Source organism: Chamaea fasciata, unplaced genomic scaffold, assembly GCF_029207755.1.
Source record: "Chamaea fasciata isolate MVZ Bird 193981 ecotype frontalis unplaced genomic scaffold, bChaFas1.0.hap1 SCAF_30, whole genome shotgun sequence".
Taxonomy (NCBI): domain Eukaryota; kingdom Metazoa; phylum Chordata; class Aves; order Passeriformes; family Sylviidae; genus Chamaea; species Chamaea fasciata.
In genome coordinates this window covers 1,260,368-1,282,808 of record NW_027094115.1, presented here as the reverse complement: position 1 = coordinate 1,282,808, position 22,441 = coordinate 1,260,368, and the positions used below count along the sequence as shown (strand labels likewise).

The following is a 22,441-nucleotide window of genomic DNA, read 5'->3' as shown; positions in this document are numbered from 1 at the left end:
GAAGCTGTCTGGGAAGAAGGGGCAGATGTGAGCTCCCCATTCAGCACGTGGCTGGAAATGTTAATTAAACACAGGGCAATAAAACATCTGGAGGGCTGGGAGTGGGGAAGGGCCAGCCGGCACGACCCCCCGCAGCTGCTTTTCCTTGGGAATCTTGGGCAGGGGGGACTGGGGTCACCAGCGATTTCGATGGTACAAAAGCCTTTTCATGAAGTATTTCAGGCAAAGCAACTGAAGAACCTTTGTGGCGCAAAGCGAGGGGCTGCCGGGGGGTGGTGGCCCCAGGGGTTTGGAGACTGAAGATGGCTGGAGACTGGGGTTCACGGTCAGGCTGTGGGTGATGGGATGGGACAAAGACAATGGTTTGGATATGCTGCATTAAGCCCCATATGGTGCCACCCCACTAGCCCTGAAAGTGCCTGTCATGGGGGAATGAGCCCACCCTGTAAAAAAAGAAAAAGGGGGGGAAAAGGTATTTTGGATTAATTTGTCCTGCAGGCTGGCTGGTCCCATCACGGGACCCTGCTCCCAATGTGAGGAGGGATGGGCATCTCTACCTCTGAGCATTCCCTGGGGTAGGGGACAGGGGCACTGGGGTGGACTGGGGTCACTCTGATGTGGTGAAACACGTGGGTGGGATGGGGACACCATGGCAGGCCAGGGTCTCCCTGGTGAGATGTGAGGTCTCCTGATGCATGGAGGCACACAAATGGGATACGTGCACCCCGGCAGGACAGGAATGGTGGTGTGAGGGGCACCCTGGGTGGGATGGGGGCAGTCAGGGAGGGTGGAAGCAACTGAATGAGATGGGGGGCAAGGGATGGGAGCACCCACATGGGAGGGGACACCCTGGGACGGATGAGGGGACCCAGGGCATGATGGAGAGACTAGGACAGGGTGGGAGGGACACGGACAGAATGGAGGGGACAATAAGAACACAAGCTGAGAACACTCATGTGTCAGAAGTGTCACCCCGCATGGAATGGGGGGACCACGGGTGGAATGGGAACACTCGGATGGGAGCTGACACCCTGCATGGGACGGGGCGACCCCAGCTGGGGCATCCTGGACAAGGTGGAGGAACCCTGGATGAAATGAGGGCAGCACGGACGGAATAGGGAGAGCCCGGACAGGATGGGGGGCCCCCGGACTTGCAGGGAGCCTCGGACGCGGCGGGACCGACAGTCGCCCCGTGGGCAGCGGGGCCGCTCCACCAGCGGGGCCGGTGCGTGGCCGGTGGCGGAGCGGGTGCGGACCCGGTGCGGGACGGCCACGGGGCCGGTGCGGAGTCGCCGGTGGGACTAGTGCGGAGCGGTGCGGGCCCGGCGGGGCGGTGCGAGCCCCTGCCCGGCCCCCGGTGTCGGTTTGCATCCCGGCTCCTCCCCGCCCCGCCGCCCCGCGCATTCCCGACCCTCCGGGCGGTGGCGGCGGCGGCGGCGGGGCCCGGCGGGGCCGGGGCGGGACCCCACGATGCCGCAGCTGGAACCGACGGGGGGAGACGACTTGGGGGCCCCCGACGAGCTCATCGCCTTCCAGGACGAGGGCGAGGAGCAGGACAAGGGCGCGGGGCGCGGCTCGGCCCACGGGGATCTGGACGAGCTCAAGTCCTCGCTGGTCAGCGAGACCGAGAACCGGGGGGTCCCCGGCCCCGTAGTCGGCCCCGGCCCCGAGGTGAGGCGAGGGGCGGCGGGGAGCCGGGGGGAGGCGCCCCCCGCCCGGCCCCGCTCCGCTCACCGCCTCTCCCCGCAGGCGGAGCGGCCCCCGCCGCCCCGGGAAAGTTTCCAGAAGCCGCGGGACTCTCTGGCAGAAGGTACCGGACCCCCCCTCCCGGCGCCCCCTTGCTCCCCGCCGCATCCCCCGGGACCAGCCGACACTTCCCAGCTTCTTTGTTTCCGCCCCCGGCTGCGGGCGGGACCCCTTGTGTGCCCCCCGTCTCCCCTCCCGTGTCCTCCAGTTCTCCCCACGGTGTCCCCCCACAATCAGTCCTCAGCCCCCATGTGTGTCCCCCCCGTGTCCTACTCCCCTCGTATCCCACCCGCCGTGTCTCTCCCTGGTGTCCTCAACCCCCCCGCCCCCCTAATTCCCCTGTCCATGTCCTTGCCCCCCCACCCCCCGTGTCCATCCGTCGTGTCCCCCGCCCCCCGTGTCTGCCTTCCCGTCGTGTCCCCTCTCACCCCACCGGCCCCAGGTCCCGCCCCGGTAACCGGCCCCGGTCGCTTCCCCACGGATGAATCGGTGGTCCCCATGGCTCTACGGGGCAGCCGGGCTCGGGACGCCCCCAGGGCTGGGTCCTTTCAGGAAGTGACCGGGACCGGGACCCGCCACCCCGAGACTCCCCCCATGCAGCCGAGATCCCCCTCCCGCGGGGACCGCGCTCCCCAGCAACAGGGACACTCCCGAGAAGAAACCAAGGACACCCCCAAGACACTCGGACACCCCCAGAGGGACCTATCCGGGCCCCTCCCCAGCAGAGATCCCCCAACAGAACCAAGGATCCCCCTAAGGGACTTGCGCACCCCCAGAGGAACGTACCCAGGTGCCCTCCAAGTGGGAACCCCTAGAAAATCAAGGACCCCCCCCAGGCGACTTGGGCATCCCCAGAGAAACCCACCCACGCCCCGTAAGTGCGGACCACCCTCCACGAGAACCAAGAACTCCCACAAGTGGGGACCCCCAGAAGAACCAGGGACCTCCCCCAAGGGACTTGGGCATCCGCGGGACCCCCATGCACTCATCCTTGCCCTCCTCCGTGGGTGCAACCCCCACCACTCCTCCTCCTGACCCCCCTACTTTTTTCTCTCCCCAGTGGTCAGACGACAAGATGGGAGTTTTTTTAAGGCCCCCCCCTATCCCGGCTACCCCTTCCTGATGCTCCCTGAACTGGGCAGCCCCTACCTCGCCAGTGGAGCCCTCTCCCCCGGTGGAGCCCGCACCGTAAGTGCCCCCCCGGACCCTCCCTAACCCCCCAGCCTTTCCTCACCTTTTGCATGTGCTCAGACCCCCCCCTAAGCCTCACAGCCCGTCCTGCAGGAAATCGAGCACCTGATGCTAAAGAAAAACCCTAAGAAATGTGGTTTATTTCCTTTATTTTTGGTTCACTTTGCCCATTTGGGGAGGGGGTGGGGGGGCTGCTTCTTCACTCCGGGGGACCCGCCCCGAAACCTGACCCTGAGCTGCCGCTTTTCTCATTTAAAAGGGTTTTTAAGCCGTTAATGGGCCAACATTGGCCGAGGGGGGAGAAGTGATTAAGCAAATTGAGCGAGAACGGGGGGGGGGGGGGGTGGGGGAGAGGGGGCATGACCCCCTCCCCTCAGCAGAGTCGCTCGACCCCGAAACCATCCCACTCAACTTCTTGGGCAGCATCGTAAAGTAATTTCAGAGATACTAAGGTATTTTAGGAACATAAGGTGTTCTCTACGTGGCCCTACAGGGCCATCCTGGGAGGAATTCTCAACGCCCCCACCCGAGGGAGGAGGAAATTCTCAGCCCTCCGGGAGGTCCTGAGCCTTCGGGGAGGGATGCTGACCCGGGCGGTGGTACCCACCGAATCCCGGGCTGGAGCACCGCTCCTCACTCTTGATTGTCAAGGTGTATTTCTCGCTCCAGTGATGTTTTTTGACATACTATTTTTCCGGATCCATAGGGAACTCTGTTCCCATATGGAACGTGTAAAGGATAACAATATTGTGGCATTTATAATGGTTTGGAATGCCAGAATCTGGCTGGTTCGCGTGGAGAGTTTTCCGTATTTTCAGGTTTTCCTACTTTTGTTTTCCTGGAAGCAACTGGTTGGAGTGGCCGTGAAGTGCAAATCCCGGGATGGGGAGGGCAGATAAACTAATTATCCTGGTGTTTTGCCGGCAGCTGGATAAAGGTTGTACTCCTAATTTGTCCTCTTGGGGATTATGAGGTTTTGGGGATGAAGCAGGACTGACCACGATGCCAAACACTGCCAAGGAATCCGGCATAATGAGAAGGGGTTGAGGTTGGGATCCATCACAAGTGGCCGCTAACGATGATTTAATGAATCCCAGAAAGGGGATTAATTAACAGGAACTGGAGCGGGTGTCACCTCCCGGAAGTTTAAGAGAGATGACTGGGATTGGGAAGGCATGGATTGGGGCTGAATCCCGACAGACTGGGGCCTCTACATGGAGCCAAGTTAGCAAGGGGTGGGGGTGGGGGGGGGTAACTGGGGATGCTGAGGGGGCTTGGGTGAATTTTGTGATGCCGATGGGTGAGGCCCTGCTGGGATCCCGCGGCCACTCATGCACAGAGAGCAGCTGAGCTCTGTGCCCATCACCAAGCCCCCTTCCATGAGCTCCCATGGCGTGGCAGCACAGAGATCCCCCAGATCTCAGGATGTCATCATGCCTAGTAGAACTGGATGGGCAGTGTCCCTGATCCCACACCGGATCCATCTGGGCCACAGCATCCCTGATCCTGTACCAGATCCAGTAAGGCTCAACATCCATCTGTTACATTTGTAACAGAAAACGGCAGGACAGAGCATCCTTGATCCTTGTCTGGATCCAGCCAGGCACAGCATCTTTGATCCTGTACTGGATCCGTTTGGGTGCAGCATCCTCAATCCCAAACCAGATCCTGGTGAGCACTACATGCTTGATCTCGTATTGCATCTGGCCAGGCTCAGTGTCATTGATCCTGTTCCTGATCCATCCAGGCACAGCATCCCTGATCCCATATTGAATCCATCTGGGCACAGCATCCTGGATCTGATACTGGATCCATCCAGGCTCAGTCTCTTCAGTCCCATACCGCAACCATCTGGGAACCTTGATCCTGTACCAGATTGATCTGGACACAGCATCCCTGATCCCCTGCCGGATACATCCAGGCACAGGCTTCCCAATCCTCTGCTGGAAGCAGCTTCCCAATCCCTTCTGGATCCAGCTGGGTGCAGCATCCCCACATGCAGCATCACCTGAAGGCACTGAGCTCACCAAACCCACCTCCCACCCTCATCTTGAGAGACTCTGGATGAGCCTGGACATGTGGAACACCAGGATGGCAGGAGGCACAGGCTGCCTTGGGAACCATCTTTTTCTTGTTTCCTTCTTTTTTTTGCCCCAGCATTGGAGGAAATAAGTTGATCTGCAGGATCCAGCCATCCTGGTGGCCATGGCATCCAGCCTCATATTTCGCAGCCAGGTGCTGTGGATTGAACTGCATGGGAAAAAAGATTTTGGGAAACAAAACCCAAACCCCAAATAATCTCCATGGTGGGGAGATGCTCTGACGAGGTGGCCAGGATGGTGGTGGATCCTGGGGATGGATGAGTCTGCAGATGCCAGGGCTGATCTGGCCAAACAGCTGGAAGACTTTTTTTTGGAATACCCAGCAAGAAAGCAGTGCTTCAGCATTTCTCCACTCCAAAATCTTTAGAAATCTGGGATGTCTATGGAAATCTGGGAAATATTTAGGAATCTGGTTCCTACACTCCAAACCAGGAGAAGTCCCATCCCTATGCCAACCCACCAAGCACCAATGGATGGATGCTCCTGCTCTTCCATCTGTGTGAATTCACTTTGTTCCTGAGTTATTTCCAAACAGGATCCTGGAATTTGGGAAGTGTCCATGGTCCCCAGTATCACTTTACTGGCAGTTTCTATCCAGGGAGTATTTTGGGGGCTCTGCTCTGATGGTGAAGGAATTTGTTGGAATCTAACGATGACATTGCTGTTTGGAGTAGTGTTTTAGCCTGGTTTTCCTCATGGGGAATCAGGAACTGGGGACCTGTGAGGTTGTGTTTGGCTCCTTGGGATCATTCCCAACAGCACAAAGATCTCCAAGGTGGGATGGAAAGGAAATGCTCTGAACATGTATGAGCTGGATGGATGCAAATCCCTGTTGCCATGATGCTGGATCCATTCCATCAGGATTGTGTGGAGTTGATGGGTTTTATCCCAAACCCAGAATGAGACAGATCCATACTGGGGTAAAATCTCATCTCAGCATCTTTCTCCTGCTTGGGAAGTGGATGGGAACCAGGCACGGCACTGCCGGAGCCGTGAAGCCAAGACCATGCACAGGATTGGCATTATTCCTAAAAAAACCAGTTTAACCCCTGGAATTTGAGTCTGGAGGCGAGGATTTAAATAAATCCAAACCTTCCTCAGGCATGGAATTCCATCCAAACAGCTCTCCCAACGCCATGCCCGTGTAATTAATGCACCTCAATGTAATTAATGCGCCTCGGCAGGCTGCGATCCCAAAATAAATGAGGGAAAAATCCATAACCTGGATTATTCCGGCTTTTCTTTGCACCACTCCTGCGATGAATTCCCAAGGATACAGAGCTGTATCTGTCTCCTAAAGAAAATAGATCTTTAACTGCGCTGCTGCCAAGGAAAATGATTAAAATACGGATTTTTGGCAGGAAAAAGGGTTGCTCCAAAAACCAGGCGGGCCTTGCTGGTGGTTCTGGCAGAGCATGGAGGGTTTTGGCATTGGGATGCAGATGGAGGTGTTGGAATGGAGGCATTTTTCTGGCTGGGGGCTCGCTCGATGCTCAGCATCCTCAGACCATGGCAGTTCCTTCTTCCTCCTGCACTCATTTGGGATTTTCTGGTTTATTTGGGATTTGCCCCCCATCAGTGCTGCCTTCCTTCCCCACTTGGAAAATATGAAGGAAAAATCCTATTTTTTCCACACTTTTTGGCTTGTCCTTGTTCCTCTGTGCAGCTGCTGGGTTGATCCAGTCCTTCCCGGCTCTGAGCCCTCCCCGTGCCTCAGTTTCCCTACTTCCAGACTCTCCCGCCTGCGCTGCAGAGCTGCCGCACACAATGGCCCCTTTATCCCCGATCCTTAATTATGCTCTTCGGCTAATTACCCTGCAGGCGGAGTTTGTAGACCTACAGGAGGTTTCTACTCCCCCCCACCCCCCAAATCTCCCTCCTCCCTCCTTTTCTAACACGATTCCCAAATTAAAGCAATGAAGTAAGTGCTCGGGGCGCCTCTGCTCAGCCCTGGGATTGTTCTGGGACTGAGGCGCATTCATCATCCTTCTGGAATTCCCAGCAGCTGCTTTTCATTAGTTTTCCTTCCTTGAAGTCGCTGGCAGGAGCTTGGGAGGGAAGAGGAACCCGGGGGGAAGTGCCCGGTGCATCCTGGATGGAGGAAGAGGAGGGATAAGGGAAGAAGGGGTTGGGACCGGGATGGGGGGTTGTGTTCAGTCTCTCGGAATTTGGCGAGAAAGGGGATGGAGTGTGGGAAAGTTGTCCGAGGAGGAGGGGGAGAGGAAGGGAGTTCTGTGCCCCTTCCTGGTGTGCCTCTTCTTCTGCTGTTTTTTTGGCAACAATTTCACCCTCAGTGTTCACCTTGGGAATCCTGGAGCCTTTGGGGTCCTGGAGCTCTGGGGACGCTGCTCAGGACTCTGGCAGAGGGCAGGGGAGGTGGCAGGACGGGGAGCTGGCTGTGCTGGCGTCCCGTGGGTGCTGCAGTCCCGACTCAAGGATGCTCTGGGGAGGCTCCGAAGCGGTGGGATTGTTGGTGCCGGGGCAGGCTGAGCCTGCTGCTCCTGCTGGGATCCCCCGTGTGGATGCAGAGAGATGAATGGATCCATTGAGGCCGGGGCTGGGAGCTGCAGACAAAAGCCTCGGGGCAGCAGCAGGATTCAGGGCCACTGGGTTTGGGGACAGGGAGGAGGGGGCAGGGAGTAGGGGCCCAGTGGGTGCTGAGCCTGTCCTGCCCCATGGTCAGTGTGTGCTGGGGGCGTTCACAGGCGAAGGGTGCCCCGTGGCTGGGGAAGGCTTGGGGTGTCCGTGATATTCTTGAGTCGCCCAGGAGAAAGGGATGTTCAGGTCCTCCCTGGGGGGAGGGTGCTCGGGCCACCCATGGGTGAGGGAAGCTCGGGAGGCTCAGGGCACCCACGTGTTGGACATCCCAGTGCCTAGGCCGCTCTGGGCTGAGGCTCTGGCCCGACTGGTGTCCTGGCAGTGCTCCAGCCTCATCCCACTGCCTCTCATCCCTCCCATTCTGCCTTTCTTCTCCTGCCTTCCTTTGCAGATCTGGGACCAAGTTCTTCAGCAGATGCCACTGGTATCTGCAGGGTGGGGACATGGGATCTGTGGGTGGAGATGAGGTCACACAAGTGTCACCACTCCAAGCTCATCCCAAATGGAGGGTTTTTTTACTGATTTTTCACCTCCCAGCTATTTTTTCCACCTTCCCATCCCAGCTCCATTGGCATTTCCCATCCGGTATCTGTGGCTGTGTTATGGGAATGGGCAAACATCTGTTGTTAAGGTGTCACAAACCCTCATTCCCCAAAATCCTTGTCCCCACCTGGGACAACCTTTGCCTGGCCAGTGTCACCCAAAAAATGCCAAAAGGGGACATGGTGACGGCTCCTGCATCACCCCCATATCACCCTTTAGAAACCCTAAATCCTGACGGGAAAATAACTCTTACCAGGAATTTTTGGGGTTCTCCCTGGGATGTGGGGATGCAGGAGACCCTCCCAAAAGTTTCCTGGCTGGAATTTGTCATCCTGGTGTTCATAGGCAACATCTGGAGGAGATTATTTGGCTGGGAAGCAGATGGATGGTGGGGGTCGGGGAGAGATTTATGTCTCATTCCCTGGGCTGTAAATCCAACTGTAACTGGGATTTCTCCGTTCCCAGTCATCCCAGGGAAGCAGAATGCAGCAGCTGCGGTGGGACGTTGTGGGATGAGTGATTTGTCTCTGCGGGGCCAGGGTGCTTCTGGGTTTTATTCCTGAGTTTTGGCATTGGGGTGATTTGTTGGGGTGTGACAGACACCCCATCCTGGCTGAGGAGGATGAGAGGCCAGGTCCCTACTTTCCCCTGTCCTTTCCCCCCCTTCCCCCACCCCTTTTTTCCCTGGTTTGGGGCTTCCCCCCTGTCCCTGTTGGTGTGATCCCCATCTGCCACATCCCTGGATACAGCCTCAGACCCTTCTGCCAGGGCAGATTTGGGGTTTTTTTCCACTTTCTTATGCCCAAGCAAAAAGTTTAAGGAACTGGATGATGCACTGGGCCCAGAACCCCTATTTCTCTCAAGAATCCCATCTCCCAGTCACTCCTGGAGCCAAATTTGGGTGTTTTTTTCCCAAACAAGCTGGTGTCATTGCTCAAAGCTGGATCTTTGGATGCCATGGGGCTGCAGTGGCCACATCTGGACAAAGATTTTGGGGGCCTCCATTAAACATCCTACAAACCCTCATTTTCTGCCCTAATGCTTGGCCTGTCCTGTCTTGCCTGGCATGATTTTGGGATGAATTTTAGGGGAAAAGGGCTGGAGCAGAGGCAGGAAGGGGAAGGGCTGTTGGTTATCCTGCAGCTGTGTTAACAGGCTGGGAATCTGGGGGTCTCTGGAGGGGCTCAGGGGACTTTGCAAAGCCCCAGGAATTTGGGCTGGAAAAGGGATTGTCATGAGGATGAGTGACTGGGGGTCGCCATTCCCCACCTCCTGTCTTGGGAGAAAAGGATGGATGTTTAAATGCATGGGTGCCTGTGGGAATCTTCCTGGGTGCCTTCCAGCTCATCTGGGGGGTTTTGGGGACGGAGATGAAGCAGTCGCGTGCTGGGATCACCTGGATCTTCTCCATGGTAGTTCCTGCAGCATCATCTCTGGGCTGGAGCCTCTGCAGGCAAAGGGAAAAGCCAGCAAAGAGGCTCCTGCCCCAGAGCCCCTGGCAAAATGGTCCCAAACAGACCTTTTCTCTCCCGAAATGAGGCCACTGAGTACCAAGCCTGAGGCTTTAATCCCAGCAGAGAGGAGCCTGTGCTGGGACAGGGAGCATCGGGATAAGTGATGGAATGTGCAGCACTGGGATGAGTTGCAGAGCCTGGAAAATGGAGCAGTGGGAAGGGCAGTGCTGGGATGGGTGATCCTGGGACACCTGGATATGCTGCATCCAGCCTGGAAAACCCATTTCCCTCAAAAATCACATCTCACCTGCATGGCAATGCTGGGACCAGGACACCAGGACAGGAGATGCTGGGACACACAACCGAGTGATGGAATCCTGAGACACGCGATACCGTGACAAACCATGCTGGGACAAGTGACATTAGCAAATGGAATGCCAGGATGTGCAGTCCTGGCATGTGCAATCCTGGGACATACGATAGTGGGACGCTGTCACCAGGATGTGACACACTAGGACGTGCAATCCTGGGACACACCGCAGCCGCCCGGACATGCCACACCAGGATCCACGATGTTGGCACATGCCACACCAGGACACACAGCCCCAGCCCCAGGCAGGGCTTTTCCAGCGGCGCTTTTCCCCCTTCCTGGGGAAATCATCACAACTGGATTGATCCCTGTGCAGAAGAAGAGCAGAAGACCTCTCGTGAATGCCCTTAGTTGGACATTAGGGGATCCCCTGTCCCCTTTTTCTCTGGGGTCTGGGGGCTCCCAGAGGGATGGGCTCCAGCAGGGAAGGGGTTATCCCTGGTTTTAATTGGCTGGTAAGGAGGACTCAGGACTGGCTCTAGTCTCTCTGGAATGTGACTGATTTTCAACTATTTTCCTCCTTTTTTTTTTTTTGCTGCTGTTTCACAGCTCAGATCCCCACGTGGATCCCTAGAGCCAAGGGATGGGGAGGAAAAAGAGGGGAGGGAGGGTCATTTTTCCACATCACCACTGAACCATTCACCAGCTCCCCCTGCTTTGTATATTTTCAAAGAGTCCCCCCTCTTCCTCTCCCTCCCTTCCCCTTTCCCTTCCTCAGGCTCCTGAAATGGCCTCGAAATAAGAATCAGCCTTTTATCCCCCAAACCTTCCCCCACTGCCATCCCCCCTGCGCCGCCTCCCCACCTGCCCCTGTCCCTTTGCACCTTCTCCACTTACAGAGCAGCCCAGAAGGCCCCTTTGTGATGGGGAGGGGGCAGGGGCTGGAGCTGGCGGGGCCGGGGGGGGGTCAGGGAGCCCCTTGGGATGTGGGGGGGCATCTCCTGGCCCTGTCCTGGACACAGTCACAGGGGGACATGGTGGGTGAGCACCGAGGGTCTCATACAGTGCTCAGAATGTGAGGTCTTGGCTAGGGACAGGTGAGAAGTCTCCAGTGTGGCTGCAAGCATGACTGGAGCTTTTGGGACATTTTGGCTGCCCTGGCACTGTGGATCACCCAGTTTTGGAGGGTGCATCAAAACCACCACTTCAGGAACGGCTCCTTCATCCCAGGGAGCGCTGGGTCACAGTGAGCCCATGGGGGACAGTGAACCTGGGGCGACAGTGAGCTGGCAGGTCATGGCCAGCCCACAGGAGACAGTGAGCCCACGGGTGATGTGGGGCCTGCAGGTCAGGGTGAGCCTGGGGTCATGGGGCCACCTGCATTCCAGGCATGCTCTGGGTGCGTGGTGTCCCAGCTCCCAGCCTCTGCAAGCAGCTGCCAGGAGATGGATCCAGTCTTGGCACCTGTGGGATTATCTTGGCAGTGCCAAAAGTCTCCCCATGGAGGTCCTGGGAGCATGGTGCTGGAGCGTCCCTGTGCCAGGATGGGGATGGGAAGTGGCCCCGTGGCACCTGGGTTAGGCAGTGAAGCAGGTTTTTGGGGATCACCTGTGCCAGCAGCTGTGGAAATGGTTGGATCATGAGGAATTCTCAGCTTTCAGGACTGTGCTGTGCCAGGGGCGTCCTGGGTGGGGGTGCTTGGGTGCCAGCAGGGTGCTGGAGATGGAGGGGGAGTGATGGGGATGGAGCCATAGGGGGTGCTGGGGATGGAGGGTTCCTGGAGGCAGAGGGAGGAGACTGAAGATGCAGGGAGAGGTACTGGAAATTCAGGGACAGGATATCAGAAATGCAGATGGAGATACTGGAGATGGAGGGGGGATAATGAAGGTACAGGCAGGGATGGTGCTGGATGGGATGGGGGGGGCAGGAGGGGCATGCTGGAGACGGGACAGAAGAGGTGCTGCAGGGGGCAAACGGGACACTTTGGGGGTGATAGGAGGTCATGTGAGGGGGGAGAAACCCCCCAGCCCTGGAAGAGATAACGCTCCCCCAAACTGCTGGGTTTTCCTTCTAGCTGCCTCAGCTGAGGAAGGTCTGTATTTTGGGAAATTCCTGCAGGCAGCTGCTCCAGCCACATTCCCGCATTCTTGAGCCCTGGGATCTCCAGGGACCCTCCCTCCCTCCTGCTGTCTTCAGGAAATGCCTCTGTCTCCCCAAACACTGCACAAAGTGCCTTTCCTTGGCAGTGCCAAGGAGACACCCCAGTGTCACAGTGAAATGTTAACCCAGAAAAGGAAAAAAAAACCCAAAACCTCTTTGCCACCAGCCCATGAGTTAGGGTGTCCTTGGCTGGGTATACAGGCGAGGCCAGGGAATATTTTGGGGGCAGAGGGTTGTTTCAGAGCTAGGCAATATTTTGGGACTGGGGGGAGGTTTTGGGGCTGGGAATCTTTTGGGGATGGGTTTTTTTTGGAGGGCTGTAGGAATGTTTTGGCACTGAGTGGGATGTTTCACGATTGGGGGTGCTTTGGGGCTGGTGGCGTTTTGGGGTTAGAGTGTGTTGGAGGTCAGGGGTGGGGTGATTTGGGGTTGAGGGGGATGTTTCAGGACTGGTGCAGTGTATTTGGGAAGGGTTTTTTTTGGGGCCAGGCGTGTCCAAGGTTCTTGGAGAGCATTGTCCCATCCCTCCCACAGTACCTGCAGATGAAGTGGCCGCTGCTGGACGTGCCGGCCGGGGCCACACTGAAGGACAACCGCTCTCCCTCACCTGCCCACCTGGTAAGAGCAGCCCCTACCTATGGGGTGGTGGGTTCCCAGCATTCCCATGATCCTCCAGTCAGGGAATTTCAGAGTGGTTTGGGCTGGAAGAGCTCTTAAAAGACCAAAGTGTCACAATCCTGCCGTGGGCAGGGACACCTTCCACTGGACCAGGTTGCTCCAAGAACAGTTCCAGGAATGGGGCACCCGTGGTGCTGCTGCCCACGGGGGTGTTTCTGGAGGGTGGCCGCAGGTGCCCTGCCACATACTCTCCCCGCAGTCCAACAAGGTCCCGGTGGTGCAGCATGCCCATCACGTGCACCCGCTGACACCGCTCATCACCTACAGCAATGACCCCTTCCCGCCGGGATCGCCACCCGGCCACCTCTCCCCAGAGATCGACCCCAAGACAGGTGAGCAGGGGCTGAGGGACACATTTGGGGGAGCAGAGGGAACATGATGGTGTGGGCAATGTGCTGGGAGTTGGGGGGCTCTCCATTGGATGCTGCCTCTGCCTCCCAGGTGGTCTCAACCCAGTCTCTGGGAGGGGGCTGGGGATGCAGCAAGGGACCAGGGGATTCCTTGCCCAGAGACAGGTTGGGTTGGGGTGTGGGGATCCCCCCAGGGCTCCTCTGTGGCTGTTTCAGCTCTTCGCAGCCGAGGGTGATGGGTGCTGAGGGAGATGGGGTTCTCAAAGAGAGGGTGCTGGGAGGGAAATGGGGTGCTGAAAGGGAGGTGGGGTGCTCAAGGGCAGGCTGCTGGAGGGCACGGGGGGCTCCGAGGCTGCCGTGCCCTTGTTCTGACCTCCCTCCTTGCTCCCTCTCCCCCTCATAGGGATCCCACGGCCACCGCACCCCCCTGAGCTGCCCCCCTATTACCCGCTGTCGCCTGGAGCTGTGGGGCAGCTCCCACACCCGCTGGGCTGGCTCGTGCCACAGTAAGGATGGACTGACCCTGGCATAGAGTCCCTGGGAATCCTGGGAGCCCCACTTCTGACTGAGACCCTCCTCCTCCTGCTCCTCCTCCTCCCACTTTATCCACTTTTCCTGCAAGCTCAGCAGGATGCTGCAGGCTCCTGTTGGGGGGTGGGAAGGGAGGGACTCCCTACTGTTGGAAATTTTGGGAATCTTGCAGATGGAAATCAGCTGAAGAGCAGTCCAAGGGTGCCCATGAACTGGAAAGGGATCTTTTTTTTCCCTGAAACTTGTGTTTTTGTAGGCAAGGACAGCCCATGTACTCCATTCCTGCTGGTGGTTTCCGGCACCCATATCCTGCCCTTGCCATGAATGCCTCCATGTCCAGGTGGGTCATGGGACGGGGCACCCTGGAGCTGGCACTGGGCTTTGGGACACTTGACTGCACACAGAGCGTGGGCATAGAGCAGTCCCAGGAGATTGGGTTGGTCTCCTTGGCTGAAAATGCCCCCAGAGGGCATGGCTGGTCCCCACAGGTGGAGGAATGGGACATCCCATGGGCTCAGGGCATTGCTCGGGCTGGATTAGTGTCACCATCTCAAAGCTGGGGTGGGATTTGGGGGTTTTCAGATGGACTCAGGGTCTCCAGCGTGGCTTTAGGAAGTGCAGCATGGACTTGGGGTTTGTAGAGTGGATTTGGGGTTTCTAGGGTAGGCTGGGGTTCTAGCATTGTTTTAGGGTTTCCAGTGTGCAGTTGGGGTTCCAGCACGTTCTCGGTATTTCCAGCTCAACTGTTTTGAGGCAGGTGGTCTCTCAACCCAGGAGGTTCTCAGGGGGGTCTCTGGCTGCCTGTGGGGAGGTGACCACCCCTCCTGTCCTCTCGCCCCACTGCAGTTTGATGTCCAGCCGCTTCTCCCCGCATATGGTCCCACCGCCCACACATGGGCTGCACCCCTCGGGCATTCCACACCCCACCATCGTCTCACCCATCGTCAAGCAGGAGCCCTCCCAGCCCAGCACCAGCCCTGGAGGCAGTTCGTGAGTGGGGGCCCGGCCGGCTGTGGGGATGGGGGCTTGTCCTGGGGGTCCTGACCCGCTGTCCCACTCCTTCCAGGAAATCTCCTGTGGCAGTAAAGAAGGAGGAGGAGAAGAAACCCCACATCAAGAAGCCTCTCAATGCCTTCATGCTGTACATGAAGGAGATGAGGGCCAAGGTGGTGGCTGAGTGCACGCTGAAGGAGAGCGCTGCCATCAACCAAATCCTGGGCCGACGGGTATGGTGGGGATACCCCCATCAGGGCCCCTTCAGACCCCCTGGCTTCACTTCTCCCCATGGATCAGACCCCAGACCTGGGAGTCCCAGGGAGGTGGTGGTGACCTGGGTGGCACTAGGATGGAGAGGGATGGAGCTCTGCAGCCCAGGGTAGCAGGTCCTTGGGGTCAGCAGTGTGGGTTTGGGGAGTCCAGCTGGCTTTGGGGTGGCTTTGAGGTCTCCAGCATAGCTCTGGGCATCCTAGCATGTATTCAGTGTTTCTGGTGTGCATTTGGGGTCTCTAGCCTGGCTCTAGGGTCTCCAGTGTGGATTTGGGGGTTCCCAGCCTGGCTTTGGGGTTCCAAGAGTGGCTCTGGGGTCTCCAGCATGCTCTCCCCCCGCAGTGGCACTCGCTGTCACGGGAGGAACAGGCCAAGTACTACGAGCTGGCACGGAAGGAGCGGCAGCTGCACTCGCAGCTCTACCCAACCTGGTCGGCGCGGGACAACTATGTACGTGTGGCCTCTGCCCCCCCCGGCCCCTTCCCGGGGTCTGGGAGGGGGCTGGCTGTGCTCGAGGGTCAGTGTTCGGGATGCTGGTGGCAATGGATGACTGTGCCAAGTCCCTGCAGATGTTCTGGGGCACTGCCAGCCCTGTTTCCCACCACAGCATCCCCCATGGTGGCCAAAAGCCACGGAAGGACCTGAAATCATCTTTTCCAGGGCAAGAAAAAGAAGCGAAAGCGTGAGAAGCTGGCACAGCAGCAAAGCCATGACACGGACAGTGAGTACCGCCGCCCACCCCCACCCCCCCTTGCCACCTCCCCCTGTGCTGGGCTCTGTCCCTCACACTGTGCCTGTCCCTCCAGGCTCCCTGCCCTCCAAGAGCAAGAAGCCATGCGTGCCGTACCTGCCGGCTGAGAAGCCGTGCACGAGCCCGGCCTCATCCCATGGCAGCATGCTGGACTCACCCGCCACGCCGTCAGCAGCACTGGCCTCACCGGCCGCGCCAGCTGCCACCCACTCGGAACAGGCCCAGCCGCTCTCGCTCACCACCAAGCCGGAGGCCAGGGCTCAGCTCACTGTGCATTCCACCATCCTCACCAACAAAGCCTCCTCTTCTTCCTCTTCCTCTTCCTCCTCCTCCTCCTCCAGCCTTGGCAGCCCATCCTCGCTCCTCTCCAGGCCCATCCCCTTTGCCTCGGTGACCCCCACGGCTCTCCTGTCCTCCCCCTCCAGCTCCATCCCGGCTGCCCTGGCCGTGCTGCAGACACAGCCCCTCTCCCTGGTCACCAAACCTGCTGACTAAGGGAAAAACCTTGTTCCCCCTCCACCCTCCCGTCCCCTTCCCGTTGTACATTGCAGAAGCCACAATCAAGATTCAAACACAGCCAAAACCATTATTGGTCAATATTTGACCCTTTCTGAACTCTTTGGAAGCAGACTCTGGAGGAAGGCACCTTCTGCTCAGAGCTTCTGCCAGCAATCAACCTAAAGACTGTTTTTATTAAAAAAAAAAGGAAAAAAAGGAAAAAAAAATGAAACGGACCCTCCACAAGCTGCCGACGATGGGAATCTCTGTGGGATGAACTGAGTGCCCATGCTGCTATGGGGCACAGGGATGAAACCTGCATGGTGATGCCAGCACCAAACACGGCAGGTGTTGACTGGAACTGGCACTCCATCCCAGATCCAGCAGCAGGAATGCCTCCAGCTCCTCCCAAATCCTCCCGTCCTGCTCCCATCCCCAGCTCTGTCTTGGCAAGGAGCTGGATCCTCCCCTGGGGATGCTGCTTCATCAGTGCTGCTCCTGCTTGCAGTTGTGTTGGGGTGGGCAGGGTCTGGGGCTGAGCCCTGGGAGGGGTTTTGTTTTTGTCACCTCAAAATCCTGTTATTTTTCACAAAAGGAAATAAAACTACAGCTGCAACTCACTGTGTGAGTGTGGTCTGTGTGGGAAGTGCTGACTACTTACCCATTGCCACCTTCCTGGGAAATACCTCGGGATGGAACTCCGGTCGTGTTCCTGAGGTCCAGCATCCCCTGGACACCTCTGTCAATGGGCACAGGGAGATTTTGGAATGTCCATCAACAGTGTACAGGTTGCTGGAGTTATCCAGGCATCAGGACATGAGGGGGTTGGCTGAACCAGTGCTTGAGAAGCCAGGGAGTGGGAGTTACTGGTGTGTACTGGGTCCTCTGTGCTTGCTTCTTCCAAACCAGGAATGAAAAGATTGGGATGAAAAAGGACTAGCAGAAAACTAGCCCCCAATGGATTTTTCAACCCATTTAGAGTCCTCAGTCTGTTTAATACTTGGGATTCTTCCTTCTTCTTGTATTTTAGCAGGAAAAAAACCTCATTTTTTTCCCCTGGAACTTATGATTTTGTTTGTTGCTGACTGACTTGGAGCTGCACCTGCCTGGAGCTAATTTATGGGGTTCACAGTCCTGTTCCATTCCTCTCTTGAATTTCCTGCCCTGTTCCTGTCTCCCAGGGCCAGCCTGGCTGCTCTCTGCCCACACCCCTCCTGCATTTTGAGGACCACAGTGTCCCCCAGTACCCAGGCGTGGCAGTGGCAACATCTTGGCCATCGGTGATGGGTGAGCCCATCCCGTAGCTGCTGGGTCTGGTGGGACTTTGATGCATTTGGGGGATCAATGACACTTTTTCCTCCTATTGTGACATTTCTCCTTTCCAGTGCTGAGAAGCCACCAGGGAGGTATTTTTAAGGAAGTGGAGCAGCAGCAGGCACCTGTCTGCAGTTAGAGGGGAAAGGGAACTTCACGGTGACTAAGGAGGATCTATCTGTGGTTTCTAGATGTGCTAGATGTTGGAATCCATATCTGCACCAGATGAGACCTGGATTTGGGGATTTTCATATCAGAGCTCAGCAGAACTATGAAAACTCACACCTGAACCAGGCCCCAGCTACAGGCGCTGACATGAGCCCTCGGCTGAGCCCTGGGGACACACCTAGGGCCAGCACCAGCTCCCAAAATCTTGTGAAAGCTCCTGATGCCTTTGCAAGCAGTAGTGGGACCTCCAGCAGGAGCATGGCTTCTCTATCCAGCTCAGGACCATCGTGAATAGCTGAAATTCCCAGCTTGGAGCATCCCAGAGCTCCCAGAGTCAAGCTGGGAGCTATGAGCAGCGAGTGCAGCTCACGCAGCTGTTGGGTGCCACCAAATCCTCTGAGCGCCTGGAGGATCCTTACTGTTGCCACACCCAAGACAACCCCCAATTTGGGAGGTGTTTCCATTCCACACTCCAAATTATTTAAATTTCTTGCTTTCAAAGAAAAAAAAAAAAAAGTGTAAATTCTGGACTGGAGCATGACTACTCCTTGGGAGCACCCGAGAGGAGGAGCCACGTGTCGCACAGTCATGTGAGCACCGGGGCAAAGGGGATTAGGGTGTCACCAAAACGTGGATGGATGTCACTTGAAAAGAGGCAAAACTGAGCTTTTTTGAGAGAAACTGTTCCAAGAAACTGGTTTTGGTGAGGAATGCCTGGACAACATGCAACCCTGCTCTCCCCAACACCAGAAGCAGGCTGCGGACAAACATCTCCTTGAATTGCATTTCATGGGACATTAGAGGCATGAAGAGACCTGTCACAAGAATTAAATCTGAACCAGAGCCAGACAGCTTCAAACAGATGTTGGGCTTCAGCAGGAGAATATTCCTTTGTTTTACTCAGTGCTTTCCCATACGGAAAAGGAACATCTGTTCCAATGCTTTCGTGGTGCTCTGGAGCTGAGACGGGATGGGATTATCCCTCCCAGAAGCAATTGGTCACCAAACCCTCCTGGCCTTGCTGCTCCTGGGGAAGAAGGTGAGACCAGGGATGCATTGCTCCGGTCCTGGGTGGACCCAGTGGAGCTGTCACGGTGGAACAGATCATGGGATCAATATATCCATCATGCGTGCAGCAATACAGCTGGATAAAAATACTGGATTCAGAGTGGTTGCCCATGGAAAATGGATCCTTTTGGATTTTATTGTCCTCTGGAATACTTCTACAGGAGGTGTCTCTGCCCACAGGAGAGGACTGGAGCAAGTTGTTCTTTAAGGTCCCTTCCAACCTAAACCATTCCATGACTCTAGAAGAGGAAAACCCTGGGGTTTATCTTTGTTGTAGAAAAAAACCTGGATATGCAGCATATTTCCATTTGGGATGATGTGACCAGGAGGTCTGGTGGCTCTGCTGCTCAGTTTTGGACAAGTTTCAGGTGATGTTTTTCATGATTTAACTTATCCTCAGAGCCAGGAGGTGAAATGGAGCCAGGCAGTTCAGGATGTGGGAGGCCTGGGATACTCCCCAGCAGTGTTTGGGTCTCTGGACATCCCTAAAGGGGATCAAAGAGAACAGAAGGGCTTGGGACAAGGGCCTGGAGGAACAGGACACAGGGAATGGCTTCTCACTGCCAGAGGGCAGGGTTAGTTGGAATACTGGGAAGAAAGCCTTCCCTGTGAGGGTGGTCAGGCTCTGGCACAGGTTTCAGAGAGAAGTTGTGGCAGCCCCTGGATCCCTGGAAGTGCCCAAAGCCAGGTTCGATGGGGCTGGGAGCAACCTAGGGTAGTGGAAGATGTCCCTGCCCATGGCAGGGATGGCATTGGAGGATCCTTGAGGTCCCTTCCAACCTAAAATGTTGCATGATTCCACAATTTCCCAGTTACAAGATTCTATTTTTCACAGTTGCACCAAAGCCCCAGTTTTGCAGCCCAAGACCCCACGGTCTCCTGAGAAACAAGGCGCTGCCACTGCCCACTTCCCGGTCCTGCTTTGCAGGTGATTGGCTTTTCACAGAGTGTATCCCAATTACATCCAGAGAAGGGGAAAAGGTCAGGAGGGAATTAAATGGAGTGTCAGCAGCAGAGGGAAAGGGATAGCATGGTGTGAGAGAGGTGGGACAGCTGGATCCTTCTGTAGCTGAGAGGCACGGAACAGCTGGAAGAGGAGCCAGCATGCCTGTGATGGGGTCCCCATGAGGCACGTCCAGGCAGGGAGCTGGGAGCATCCATGTGGATGATGGAGCTGAGACTGGAAATGAACAGCTGTGTCCTTAGTAACTCACAGTCACCATCACTGCTGCCTCTTCCCAGAGTTAAACAAAGCTTGGGAAAGTGCCTGGCGTCTCCTGCCTGGGGTTGGTCCAGGTGAGGAACTGCTGCAGAGCTGTGCTTGGAATGGAACTGGCTGCTTCACCCCTGGAAGCGCCCAAAGCCAGGTTGGATGGGCCTTGCAGCAACCTGGGACAGTGGAAGTTGTCCCTGCCCACGGCAGGGGGGTGGAATGAGGTGACCTTTAAAATTCCATCCGGCCCAAATCATTCCCTGATTCCATGAAAAGGTCGAAAACCTTCTACAACTGGCACGGGCTCGCCCCGGCCACAGCCCCGTGGGGTTCATTGCCAGGAGCTGGCGAGAGCCTCGTAAAGGTCTCCTTGGGATTAAACTCCTGGGAGTGCCGCGAACATCTGGAAGCCAGTTTGGAGCTTTCCCTACTGCTTTCTGGACACGGGGTTACTTCTGTCACCTCCGCCCGGTTGCTTAATTGCAGCCACCTCCCCGCCCTCCCCCAGCCCCCTCCTTTCCCCCGCCCTCGCTGCAGGCTGGCCAGGCACTAATTGAAAAGCCTAATGAGGTCCCAGGGGTCTCCTGCAGAGATGGAGCTAATTAGGGGCTCCACCACGAGCACCGAGGTTTTTTCAAACCTCTTTTTTATCGGGGGCTGTGGGGGAGGGCGCACCAGATGTCCTGTTATCCCACTCTGCACCGGGATAAGGCTGGTGCTCCACGTTTTCCGGGCTCCTGCCAAAGCAGCTGGTGCAGAGGCAATGGCTACACTTAATACATTTTAATTAGCGTCATTAAACTCTTCCATTTGCTAATTGTTTCTCCTTTTGATCCTTTATCCTGACCAGATTAGCCCTCAGGGGGAAGGGGCGGGATGGGGGATGAAGACATGTCTGACGAGGTGAGGACTTTATTATCTTGACACCAGACCTTGGGACACCACATTTAAACACACCAATTAGTGTTAATTAAGGCCAGATTTGTGTGTCCAGCCTGCTCTTGGTGGCTATTCTCCGAAAGAGTCATCTCCAAAAAGTGAAGCTACAAGAATTCATGAGAAGAGATGGCACCAGTCCAGGAACGCCCCAAAACTGAAACTGGAAAGAAAAATTGCTGTTCAGGTGAGAGCGTGCTCAGGTCTTGGGGTGTCCTATGCAGGGCCAGGAGCTGGATTCCATGGTCCTTTTGGGGCCCTTCCCACCTGGGATATTCCACGAATGCATGATCCAGGACCAGCAGCTGCCATCACATTGGCTTGGGTCATGTTGTGAGGGATGTGAGGTGAGGTGAGGTCACTGGTCCTCTTCATTCTGTTTGATCCCAAGAAAAGTGTTGGATCCTGGTGCAAGCCACCAGCTCTGGGCCGATGTCAGTTTCATCCATGGTATTTTGGGGCAGAATTCCATTCCCAGAGGCATTGTTGTAAATCCAGAGGAACTTGGCCTCTGCTAAGTCACTCTTGACTTCCGGGGGGGAGTGAAAGTCGAGCAGGAGAAAGAGCCTCAATTCTCTGTTTAAATCCCAAGAAAGCATTAGGGCCTGTTCTGGTCTCCTTGAAAAGGCTGGCACAGGCAGAACTGAGCAGCAGGGACTGTTGGAATGTGTTGAATTAAGATTCCCTAGAGATTGGGGAAAAAAACATGAGAGGAGAAAATCAACCACATCTTCCACCACACTCCAAGGCAGGATTATTCCCCAGTTATTCCACAATCACCGTGTGGGATTCGGTTGGTTTCCATGTGATGTTTTTTCCTCTGTTTTAGGGTTAAATGGAGCGACTGGAGCAGGCAATGGATCCATGGAAGACTGTGATTCCTGCTGGAGACAGGTGAAATTTCACTGCTTGGCTTTGGTGCCATCTGATGGATGGACTCCATGGAACAGCACAAATGACCCGGGGGGTTACACACCAAGTTCATCCTGGCTGCAGATGGAGGCAAGCCCGTTGATCTAAGGGGAGGTGTCCAAGGCCAGGTTGGACAGGACTTGGAACAACTTGGGATAGTGGAAGGTGTTCCTGCCCATGGAAGGGGGTGGGACTGGATGGCCTGTAAGGTTCCTACCAAGTCAAATCACTCTGGGATTCCATGATTACATGAAAAGCTGGATATTTAGTCCAGAGAAGGGAGATTTAACAGTCTAAACCAGATAAATGGAAAGAAGTGAACAGTCCTGGGTGCCCACTGACAGGCACAGCCAATGACCTGCTGCCGCCGGGAATTGCTGCTAACAGGACATGCCTGCTTGAGCCAAAAAAGAAAAACAGGTTATCAAAAAAATTAAACAGTATCTGAAAAATAACAGGTTATCTAAAAAATTAAATAATTAAAAAAATATAACAGGGTATTAAAAAAAGAAGAAATAATACCCGAAAAATTCCCGGTTATCCAAAACCAGCAGGTTCTCCAAAGCTGTCCTGGAGCAATGGAAAGGGAAGCAGCCCTGATTGCCCCCTCAGCCTCGCCCACTCCAGAGCCGGGAGTGCGCTCCTAGCGCCC

At 56.1% G+C, this 22,441-nt stretch overlaps 1 protein-coding gene across 2 annotated transcripts; it reads left to right on the top strand.

The window, feature by feature from the left end:
• Nucleotides 1-1,402: 1,402 nt before the first annotated feature.
• TCF7L1 (transcription factor 7 like 1) lies at nt 1,403-16,786 on the top strand. Of its 2 annotated transcripts, XM_066206129.1 has the most exons (12): nt 1,403-1,671; nt 1,750-1,810; nt 2,807-2,934; nt 12,639-12,722; nt 12,982-13,114; nt 13,536-13,638; nt 13,920-14,003; nt 14,510-14,653; nt 14,730-14,889; nt 15,272-15,379; nt 15,590-15,650; nt 15,736-16,786. In XM_066206129.1, the coding sequence occupies exons 1-12, from the start codon at nt 1,471-1,473 to the stop codon at nt 16,173-16,175; spliced, it is 1,707 nt and encodes a 568-aa protein (XP_066062226.1). In that variant the 5' UTR covers nt 1,403-1,470; the 3' UTR covers nt 16,176-16,786. The 2 variants fall into 2 exon arrangements, with proteins under 2 accessions (XP_066062226.1, XP_066062225.1); XM_066206128.1 differs by having other exon boundaries at nt 1,412-1,810; nt 16,232-16,786.
• Nucleotides 16,787-22,441: the final 5,655 nt, after the last annotated feature.